At 43.8% G+C, this 12096-nt stretch overlaps 1 protein-coding gene across 3 annotated transcripts in view; it reads left to right on the forward strand.

The window, feature by feature from the left end:
- Nucleotides 1–12096, forward strand: part of STXBP4 (syntaxin binding protein 4) — a 222179-nt gene that overhangs the window by 59783 nt on the left and 150300 nt on the right. For all 3 annotated transcript variants that reach the window (XM_089673286.1, XM_089673287.1, XM_089673288.1), the window contains exon 10: nucleotides 3674–3763. In XM_089673286.1, coding sequence (XP_089529412.1) covers nucleotides 3674–3763 — 90 coding nt within the window. The remainder of the gene's footprint in view (nucleotides 1–3673; nucleotides 3764–12096) is intronic.

Here is a 12096-nt window from a genome sequence, read left to right on the forward strand (position 1 = left end):
AAGCACACACTTCTCAATAAAAAGCCTCACAGCTGACAATGCATACTGTATCAGAGCAAAAGCCATGAGGTCAAAGGAACTGCCTGCAGAGCTCAGAGACCAGATTATTGCAAGGCACAGATATGGGGAAGGCTACAAAAAAATTCTGCTGCACTGTTAGTTACCAAGTGCACAAAGGCTTCCATAATTTTCAAATGGAAGAAGTTTGATACAACCAGGACTCTTCCAAGAGCTGGTCGCCCAGCCAAGATGAGCAATTGGGGGAGACAGGCCTTAGTAAGAGAGGTGACCAAGAACCCTGATCGTCACTCTGACTGAGCTCCAGAGATCCTGTGTGGAGATGGGATAAAGTTCCAGAAGGACAACCATCACTGCAGCTCTCCACCGATCTGGGCTTTGTAGTTGAGTAGCTAGACAGAAGCCTTTGCAAAACACACAGAAGTCCACTTTTTTCAAAAGCTTGATCAAGAGAAATGAGAGGCACCTGAACTAAATTAAGTGTTGATGCAAAGGGTCTGAATACATATGCAATTGTGTTATTTCAGTTTTTCCTTTTTCAAAAATTCAGACAATTCTGTTTTCACTGTGTCATCATGGGGTACTGAGTGTAGATTAATGAGAATAACAAAACTAATTTAAATAACAGTAGTACCAGGCTGAACCATAACATTGAAAAAAGTGAAGGGGTCTGAATACTTTATGAATGCACTGTACTTTTAAACCAAAAACCCTTTTAAGTCATGCTTGCCTTTTTTTAAGCAAAAAAAAACAGTAATTCATGTTTTAAACTCTTGGAAGTTCGTTTTAGCTTTTTCTTTTGAACAAATTTTAATAGTCATTTGATGACTTCATACTTTTGATATTCACTTGCTAAGTTTATGTTGCCATAAAGCATGACTCCGTGGATTACTGGGGAAATAGCCTGACTATATTGGAAGATATTTGTCACATATCTCCAAAAGGAAGTAGAGTGTCTGACTCTTGGCAAATTGATTTGATTTTTTTTAATAAACACCTTCACTTGTACAAAATAATAGAGAATAAGGAATGCTCCAGAACATTTGAAAAATGTCGGTAAGATATGAAGGGTGTTTAAAGTCAAACTGGGACTTTTAATTTTACAGTTTATAAAAAGGGATGCTAGTGTGGCGGTACTACATACAGTAGTAAGTGGCAAGTGTGTCCTATTACCTAAAGGCGGTGCACATGTCACAGGCCAGACCAGAGACTGTTAATCAAGATGGCAGACAACAGTGTTATTGCGTTCATGGAACAGCGTGTGGTGATGAAGTTTCTTCTGAACAAAGGTGTAAAACCCACGGATATCTACAGAAGACTTCAAGCACAGTACGATGATGAAACGCTCAGCTGCAGTAAGCATTTTAATGTTGCAAACGTTTCGTTGACGATCTCGGCCGTGGTGGTTCTCAGCCCACAGCAGTCATTTCTGTGAACATTCAGCGTTTGGAATGCCTGATCCTGGATAATAGACTCATAACCTGTCGCGAAAAAGCACAAAAAACGAATCTGTGGGAACACAATGATGATGAAGTGAAGCAGGCTGTCCTAGGATGGTTCAGGTGTACTGGCAAATCTTTCTATGCTGCAGCTTTCCAGGCACTAAACCAGTGATGGCGAACCTATGGCACGCATGCCAGAGCTGGCACGCAGAACCATCTCAGTGGGCACACCAGGAAGAAGAGGAAGATGAGCGCACACGGACCACGCACACTGACCGGCCATCCAGATCTCGTCCACACTGGACCCCCATCAAACTACATCTCCCACATGTCTCTGGGGCCAGGGTGGGTGTGGACGAGAGGAAACGGCTCCTATGCGGATCTGGCACCAGGGGTGGTGTAGCCGGGGATGGGCGTGGAAGAGAGGAAGAGGCTCCCACACTGCTCCGGGGCCAGGGGCAACGTGTTCAGCGTGGATGGGAATGAGCTGCTGGGTTGGAAGCCACACCGACACTGCCAGAGGTGAGATTAACTGCTTGCAGTGTCATCCATCAGTGTCCAGAAGTGTCACCCATCAGTGCCCAGCAGTGTCGCCTGTCAGTGCTGCCCAGCAGTGCCACCTGTCAGTGCCCAGCAGTGCCGCCCATCAGTGCTGCCCATCAGTGCCACCCATCAATGATGCCCAGCAGTGCCGCCGATCAGTGCCGTCTGTCAGTGCCTCCAGTTGGTGCTATCTGTCAGTGCCGCTTATCAGTGCCCATCATTGCTGCATACAGTGCCTCCTCATCAATGCCCACCAGTGCCGCCTCATCAGTGCTACCTATCTGTGCCGCCTCATCAATGCCCATCAGTGCTGCCTATTAGTGCAGCCTCACCAACACACATCAAAGAAGAAATATTACCTGTTTGCAAAATTTTATAATAGAAGCAAAGAAAACCTTTTATGTTTTTAATTTTGCTCTTTTTTAATTTATAGTGCAAAAAATAAAACACCCAGTGGTGATTAAATACCACCAAAAAATTTGTGTGAAAAAATGAGTGTTGCATGACCGCACAATTGTCATTGTCAAGTGCAACAGCACTGAAAGCTGAAAATTGGTCTGGGCAGGAAGAGGGTAGAAGTGCCCGGTAGGCAAGTGGTTAATTGCAGTGTTGGCACTTTGAAATAAAAAAGTTGGTTTTGTGTTGCAGTTTTGGGCACTCGGGCTCAAAAAGGTTCTCCATCACTGCACTAAACGCCGGTATAAGTGTTTGTATGTAGCAGGGGAGTATATTGAAATTTCCACTCCTTGAAATTTTGTTTTATTTAAATTCAAAAGCCCCGGTTTGACTTGAACACCCCTCATAGATAAACAATGCATGATAAACCTGCAAAACTGTACTGACTTTTTTCAAGGGTTACAACCTGGCAACTTTACCTAAAGCACACCCTGCAATTATTCTGTTTATAATTTTAACATTTCACCAAGTTTTAACTGCTTTTATTGTGATGTTTTTATTTATAAAATCAATAAAAAATGGAAAATGGCATGCATTCCTGCATGTAATGTAAGTACATTTTCTGTGAATGAAGTTTAAAGTGTTACTAAACCCCTGACCCAGCCTTCGCTATATCTGGTCTCCCACATTACACAGAACATAGAAATGCAATCATTTTAGTAAATATAAACTGATAAATACCTCATCAGCAGCTAGAGCAGTCTTGTAACTTCTATCAGTGTCCAGTAGAGCTCTGGTTAAAGCTTGTAGGAGGAGTTTTCATTCACCCCTGATTGTCCTATGAGGCTGCTGGACTCCTGACCCTCTGTTTGGGCAGTGCTGATGGGCCCTGTGCTGATCACATGAACTCTGTCAAGAAAACAAATAACTCTCTAGCAATGCACACCAAACTGAGCATGTGCAGCTTGTCCCCAAGGTCCTGTTCTATCAGCATATGGATTGGGGACAGTAGAAGAAGGGAAGGATCAGAGAAGACAGGATCAAACATCCTTTTTACACAGTGCAGAGGATTAACCCCTTAGGTTCCACAGTGAGTATAACAAGCATGCTTTACTGCATATACAGACTGATTTTACTGTTGTGGGTTTAGTAAAGCTTTAAGTTGATGTGAAGGGTCTGTAATACTGGAATGCATATCATTTCCTAATCAACAATTTGGCTACAGTACAGTATGTAGTATGAGTTCTGTAATGCAACGTATTTTATTTGTGCAGATGCAGTCATGTGATCTCTCAGAAAAGGATGACATTAACAAATTGAAGCGAGAGAGAGACAAGGCACATGCCCAGTTAAAAGCACTGAAGGTAAGCAAGGAATATGTAAAAAGTCAGGTTTCCTAGCTGTTTTTATCGGATTACATTTACGGAGCTCTTCTCCAGGGCAGAAGAGAATGAATTGCTCTTGACCATCACTATGGTCAGGGGGCCAGCCATAAGTTTGACCTCTCTTGAAGAGACCCTTTTGCCAGACAATTTATTTCAACAACAGTTTGCCTATAAGGTTATATGTGCACTTAGCATTTTATATATGTTATTTTTCTGTAAAAGCCGGCCTTTTGTACACATCCAAAAGCACTGAGAATGCTGCTGAGTGCTGCCATCCTGAATGAGATGTCATCAGCCCCAGCAGACCTAATGCTTTCACTCAAGTGACACTCTATTGCATTGCCCAGCTTTCAAAAAGAGTCATGTAAGAGGTGGAGGAGCTGTGCCAGCACAGACTATAGTTAGACACTTCTAGAAGAGAAAAGGGCTTTGACATGCAAGGGGAGAGGGGACTTTGGTAGGGAATTGAATTTCCTAAAGTAGAATTGATAACAAGCTCAGAGGCACATTGCTTGTGAAAAAAAAATCATAATTATTGAAAAAGAAAATACTGGAAGAAAGCATTAAATTATTTTCTATACTTTTACATGCATTTTTTTTAAGTTGGTTACAGGGTCTCTTAAAGAGACTGTCGTTTTTTAATCATACATCACAGAACACAAAGGAGTTCATATTCATAAATACTTGGGTTATGCTGCCACATTCAGGTGCACTGGCCAAAAAAAAGGCAAGAATCCTCGCCCAGGTTCAACTCATAACTGCTCAGCTAAGCATCACTTTTTAGCTAGTGTCTTTAGGTGATGGATGTGTCTCGATCTCTTTGAACATCTCTGTTGTGGGCTTTGTTCCCATGACTTTTTTTCTTGTTCTTTACACCCCTTCTGGGGCATAGGTGGTCTTTATCTGTTTTTTTTTTTTTTTTTTTGCTATGGCCAGCATACAGGAGTGGGAACGGCCTGTAATGTCTGCCGGTTGGTACCCCCTGGTAGGGAGTCAAGTCCCTAAAAGTCCTGCAGGGTACGCCCCCCTTGATAGGTGAAACAGTGTGGCAGTCTTCCAAGCAGTGTTTCCCTATGGGGTGACAAATTGCAGTGATGGAGCCAGACGTCCGGCGTGGTGGGCAAGCATGATGATGTGCATGTGTGGCTGCCATTTTTAGCTGGACCTGGGCACATGCAATCTGTGCTTCCTGAGCTACACAGCTTTGAGAATCCTGTTGCACCATGCCAGGATTTCAGGGAGCTCATTCTGCTCCACTGCAACTCTGTTCGCATACCAGAGCCCCCAAAATTGTTGCATAAGCTCTAAGCTGGGTCTTAGTTGGAGCTTACACAGGTCTAGCAATCTATCCCATCCAATACACATTTAGCCCTTTGGGCATCAAGCCTGCACAGGGAGAGACAGAAAAGAGAATCTGGACTTTTCCCCATACCAGGAATTGCTAGGTTTTTACAGTGTAGAGAGCGCTTGAAGTGTCAGGAAGGCATTCATGGGCACCACAGTGTGTCTAATATTCAGTAAACCAGTTACTCTGTCTAAATGGGAAAATTACAAATTTGCTTTAACCACTTGCTGCCCGTTAACAGTACATTTACTGCTATCGGTCGACACAGCCAGGCATCATGATGTACTTCCTGACCTGTGCTGTGATTAGACACATCACCAGATTGTCAGCAGGTTTCACCCAATGATTCTGGCAATTGAGATCTGGAGGGGACAGCATTTACATGGAGCCCCTGCATTCCCTGCTGCCAGTGCTATTGCAAACATGGCAGCCCTGTATGCCTCCAGACGTGTATTTTTCCTGGCTTGTCAATGTAGGCTGCCTCAACTGCTTTGTTTGCATGGCATCCTCGGCGTCCCTACAGCCGTTCATGGGCTTGGCTTGTTTGTGTTGGCTTCTCTCCAGATGAGCCTGGGCTGCATGCTAAACTCTGGGGTTGTGGGTTGAACACCCCTGGATTAGAGGATTAGTTAATTTAATTGATTTTCTGTGGTGAAAAAATACATCAAACTTACATTGTGTTACCAATACCCACATTCTGTCATTGTTCATCTTAAAGCGGAACTTCGCCCAAAAGGGGAAGTTCCACTCGTTTGCCTCCTCTCCCCTCCACTGCCACATTTTCCATTTTTTGGGGGCAGGGGGGAGCGGGTACTTAACAGACAAAAAAGAGCAAATAAGAGAGGTTCGCTGTTAAGCTTGCCATACACCGATTCAAATTTGTCTAGTCCAGCAGGGGACATGTTGGAAAATTTTCCATCACTCAGCGGCTGCAGCCAAGGTGCGGACACTGGTCAGTGACTTCTGACAGCGGCAGGTACCACTGTCAGAAAACAATATCCCAGCAAGTGGGGATTTCCTGCATCCATGTTTTTTTTGTGTGGATTGAGGAATCTGTTACCTTTTTTTTTCCTTTACGCCACAACACGGCTTCAGGCTGTGTTGCAGTGTGAATGGGACACACAGAAGACAATTGTTTGCTATGTGTCCTTGCGGTGACGGGTGCTTTTCAATGCAGCAGAATGTCTGTCACCACACAATGTGTGAATAGAGCCTTAGGGTTTACGTACATGTAAGTGAGCCAAACTGAATAAGAAGAAATATCAAGCTTTCTGTAGAATATGTGCATATTCCTGCAGGGATCAAGTTGTGGCTGCCTATCTTAAGATGACACGTGCTTTCTGTAATAGAGTAGGTTGCTTTCCTTTCCTTTTTTCCTTTCCTTTTTTTTTCTTTTTTTTTTTCTTTTTCCTTGCTGTGTAGGTGAAGGTGAGCAATGTTTCAATAGGAATAGACAGAATGTCTAGGGCTCTTTAGCTTGCCTTTTAGACTTGAAAAAGCATGAGAAACAAATTTACAGAGCGGCAGCAGAAATGAAATGCATTTGAGAATGAGAGATCATTAATGAAAAATGACATGCCATTCAAGGTAGAATTGTCATAAAAGAGGTTTATTTATAGTTGATGCGTTTCTTTTGAACCTAGCATAATGGAATAGAATTTCTGGCTCAATAGACACAGAATGCCAAGCAGATAACTTTCATGTGATTGTCCTGAACAGTACACATAAACGTAAGACAAAGATTTGATGCGCAGTTACAGTCTGCCTGCGACAAGCTCTTATGAAGGTTTGCGTTCCAAGTATGCACATTGGGATTATTGTGCATGTTTATACCTTTTTGGCTATAAAGAGATGGGAACATGGAAAGAGTTCCCCAGTGGCTAGTTTGGTTATCTTGGTCATTTTCTTGGCTGGCTACAATGGCGGTAACTAGCAGTGCACAAATATATCAGCTGAAAATAGTGGTTGTTTTGCTGATAGACAAAAAAAAATGTGGCTGTAATGATTTTCACCTTTCACAACATCACAACATATTACTTGTTGCACCCATATTCAGGGTGTAATATCTTATGAAACGATTGGCCCCGCTTCCCTGGTTTGACAGCTAGTGGGGGATCTTCTCCTTCCGCTAGCTGTCAAAATAAAAAAAAAAACAAACCCATGGCCATGTGGGGCTCTGCCCGCCCGGCTGCATCACTCATACACAGTATTTTGTAAATGAGACAACTACAAGTCCCAACAGCCTTAGCGGCTATCAGCTTGTAGTTCTGAATGAACTACCACGACGCTGTGAGCGCTGTGGTAGTTCTTTGAATTTTCTTGTCAGAGTGTATCGTCTTGCTCGTACAGGATGTACGGGCAAGCAGATATACTGACGGGTCTGTGGGATGTATGTGTGTCTGTGATATATATTTATACTTTCAGACATGGTTTGCAATAAAAATTATTTTACACCACTGAATATATATGAAAATTATATTTTTGTTAAAAAAAAAAATGTCCATTTTGGTTTTCGGCCAAGTGCATCCTGAATTTTCCGTTTCGGTCCAGAATTTTAATTTCCGTACCGGTACAGCAGAATTTGTAGGATACCTTCTCTTAAGAAAAGATGAGTGATTAGACCAACCATATTTCTTTTATTTACAGTTCACATTAAACGCTGTAAGTTATCGAGTGATCCAGCAAGAACTGCATGTTTGAAATCTCACCAGTGACTAAAGCCTCCCATACATGATGCAGTTTTCTTTCTTGCAACCACGGGTTGCAGGAAAGAAATTCAATTGGTTCCCCCATCAGCACAGTCAGTGGTCAGATGGGGGAATCCCTCCTGTGGATCTATTGTGTTCACCCGATGGGGGAGTTATCCCTGCCGGGAGAACACAGTGATTACTGTTAGCAGCTATATTAGCCGCTGGCAATAATCGCATGTAAAATCTGACAAGCTGGTTGTACCCAAGTTGTACAACAATCGACACAGTCAGCCTTCCCATATATGGTTCAAATCTCAGCCGGTCCCTGCTGAACTGTCCGGGATTCAAACCATCTATGGCTGGCCTAAATGATGTTGCTGTCAGGAGATTTTGATGGCCACTCCAAGACTTTCAGTTTTCTCTGCTGTAGCCATCAAGGGTTCTCTGGGCCGTATGTTTCAGATCACTATCCTGTTTGAAAGTCCAGACATGCCCATGTGCAGCTTCCAAGCTTCCAGTTATCTTACCTTGCTATCTGTGCTACTGTAGCTCACGGACTCTCAAAACAGCAGAGATCCAAATCCATGGTTCAAGTAGGGGTTGTTACGTTTATGATAGTGACCATAAAGTCAATCTGTGCCCAGATCATGCAGGGTGAATTTAACATTCTAAACAGTCTGAAAAAGCACTTACAAAACTTGTTCATCTCTGTATCTATAAGCATGTAAATGCTCTGTAAACGCATCTGAACACACGTAAAGTGATATTAAAGGCTTGTTGTTTTGGTTTTTTTTTTTAAATTAACAAACATGTCATACTTATCTGCTCTGAGTAATGATTTTGCACAGAGAAGCCCTGATCCTCCCTTTCTCGGGTCTCTTGTCTGCGTTCCTGGTTCCTCCCCCTTGACCAGTGCCCCAACTAGCAAGCCGCTTGCTATGAGGGCACTGGTGTGTGCTCACTCTCGAGCCCAGCTCTATGCCTCAATAAGGCACATAGAGCCGTGTGTCCGCCCCGCGACCCCACTCTATCCTCAGTAGCTCACTGGCTGTGATTGACAGCAGGGAGAGCCAATGGCTCCTGCTACTGTGTCTCAGCCAGTGAGGAGAGACCCAGTACAGCTGAGGCTTCTGTGCACATCCCTGGATTGAGAGCGGGCTCAGGCGAGTATTATCCCTAGTACACACTACTAGTTATTTTTCTTTCAACCCCGCGTGCTAAGCGAAAAAAACTGACCGCTCAAAAGGAGCTGCTGTACTAACTATCCAATGTTATTACAGCAATCTCCTCTGCTCTGCTATTCTCTTCTGACAGTGGGGACGGTCCCGCCAGAACACTCTATTTAGCACTCTCAGCCACTGGCGGAGAACCCTGATTGGGAGTCGATTTGCAGACCGTTTTCGGTCATGCCCCCTCAGCAGAAGCCGACCGAATGACCAGTTTCTGTCGGACTGGCTGCCATACACATGGTCCGAATTTCAGACGGTTTCTATTGAACCGGCCAATGCCGCCTGACATTAGGCCTGTGTGTACTAGGCTTTAGGGGGGCTGTAGGGGGACCAGAACACAAAAGGTTTTACAGCATTTTGAACCGCTTTAAATGCATATTAAACTAACTTAGTAAAAATCCAATTAAATAAAAAATATTCTATAAATGTCACTGCAAATCCAAGTGAAATGCACTGAAAACCCATTGCAAATGCAGGTAAATGCACATGCAGAAAAGCGCAGGGAATGTGGGGGTTGTGTTGAAAACAACCCCCTATGTATTTTGATCAATGTATTTAGCTGTTGGCCTGGAGTTTAACTGAAAGTCATGTAGCTTATCACTTGTTTGCTCAAGGTTGAACTGACCTTCATTGCAGATGCTTGATGTCAAAGTGGCTCTCTTCCTTCAGAACTGCATTTGTTGCTGTATTATCTGACTTCATCACTAATAGTTTAGTTCTTTTTTTATAGCTAAATGAATAAGTCTAGTTATATTTTTTTGTTGGCTTACAAACCAAGTAGGAAGCACTACAGTGTCAAGGTAATTATGTCCTAAAACTATGAAGGAACATGCTAGTCAGATTTGCAAATCTTGATATTGCATACAACTCACCTGCTTAACAATTGTGCTGAGAAGAAGTTTTTTTCTGGCCACAAATCAGACCTAAACCTGCTGTGGATATATGTATGCCATTGATGGGAGAGAAAGCATAGAGGGGTAGTTGCGCAGTACATGCTTCAGGAGGTACACTATTGGCTCTTGATGCTGAGCTATAACGCGAACTTGGCAACCTTTTGCGATTCTAAAGTATTTTTTTTTGTTTAAAGTGTTACTAAACCCAGGACCCTACATTCGCTGTATCTGGTCTCCTAGGACCCTGCATTCACTATATCTGGTCTCCCACAGTACACAGAACATGGAAATGCAATTATTTTAGTAAATATAAACTGATAAATACCTTTTCTCATCAGCAGTTAGAGCAGTCTTGTGACTTCTATCAGTGTCCAGCAGAGCACTGGTTAAAGCTTGTATGAGAAGTCTTCTTTCTGCTCCAGGGGGATGTACAGCCCCTGACCTCTGTCTGGGCAGTGCTGATTGGCTCTGTGCTGATCACATGCACTCTCCCAAGAAAAAGAGAATTCTAGCAATACACACTAAATTGAACCTGTGCAGTGTCTCCACATGAAATGTCTTATCATATCCTGCCCCCCCCCCCCCCCCCCCCGCATGTGAATGAGTATGGGGTACGTGGTCTTGATACTCATTCACAAAAGACGAAAAGTGTAGTGTGCAAAAAGACGACACAGTCTTTGACAAGTCTTTTATTAAAAGTACTGGGCATCACAGTGGCTAAATGGTTAGCACTTCCGCCTGGCAGTACTAGGGTCGTTGGTTCGAATCGCAACCACGGCACCACCTGCCTGGAGTTTGCATGTTTTCCCTGTGCCTGCGTGGGTTTCCTCCAGGTACTCCGGCCTCCTCCCACACTCCAAAGACATGCTGGTAGGTGAATTGGATCCTGTCTAAATTGGCCCTAGTATGTGTATGTATGTATGTGAGTTAGGGACCTTAGATTGTACACCCCTTGAGGGTTAGGGACTGATGTGAATGTACAATATATTTGTAAAGCGCTGTGTAAATTTACAGCGCTATATAAGTACCTGAAATAAATACATAAAAATAAAATAAAAGTGAAAATTAAAAGAATGTCCCCGCAGTAGATCCAACGTCAATCACGATGCCCGCTGACATATAAAAAAGAAAAAAAAAGGCTCCGCTTCCGACGATGGCTCCCTCTGTCTGCCTGCTCCGGTGGTTTAACAGTTCTTAAATAGGTAAGGGGCGGGGCCATCCGGGGACATCCCTCGAGTGACCCCGCCCCATGTGACATCATTAATGTCACATGGGGTGGGGTCACATGCGTGGTGACCCTGTCCCTTACCTATTTAAGAACTGTCAAACCACCGGAGCAGGCAGACGGCGGGAGCCATAGTCGGAAGCGGAGCCTTTTTTTTTATTCTTTTTTTCAGGGCAGCGGTGGGCATCGTGATTGACGTTGGATCTACTTCGGGGGACATACTTCTAGTTTTTTCTTTTAATAAAGGACTTGTCAAAGACTGTGTCCTGTCTTTTTCACACTACACTTCTTGTTTTTTGTGAATGAGTATCGGGACCATGTACCCCATACTCATTAACATGGGGGGGCTGTGATCTGGGGGCCCGCTTGTTAAAGAGGGCTTCCAGATTCCGATAAGCCCGCAGACCCCCAAATCCACCGGCCAGGGTTGTGGGGAAGAGGCCCTTGTCCCCATCAACATGGGGACAAGGTGCTTTGGGGGGAGCCCCGCCTGCTCCAAAGCCCCCCCCCTTGTTGAGGGCATGTGGCCTAGTATGGTTCAGGAGGGGGGGGGGTGCTTGCTTGTCCCCCCCCCTTTCCTGACCTGCCAGGCTGCATGCTCTGATAAGGGTCTAGTATGGATTTTGGGGGGACCCCACTCCGGTTTTTAATTTTTTTTTAATTTTGGGGTGGGAGTTCCCCTCAAAATCCATACCAGACCCAAAGGGCTTGTTATGGATGGGGGGGGGAACCCCCACGCCGTTTTCTTTTAAAATTATTATGGTGCCGGTATTTAAATGTAATTACCGCTTTTTGTTTCTTCACTATACTGTAGCTCAGAGATTCAGCTGTCACTTTCCCCCTAAAAGAAAGTTTCCTTTTAGTTTATTTCCCCAAGTGAAAAGAAACAATGTTTCCTTTTAGTTTCTTAAAACAAAGCTTCCTTCTTTA

The sequence above is a fragment of the Staurois parvus genome, unplaced genomic scaffold, assembly GCF_062004578.1.
Source record: "Staurois parvus isolate SC_StPar_1 unplaced genomic scaffold, SC_StPar_1.0 ptg000137l, whole genome shotgun sequence".
Classification (NCBI taxonomy): Eukaryota; Metazoa; Chordata; class Amphibia; order Anura; family Ranidae; genus Staurois; species Staurois parvus.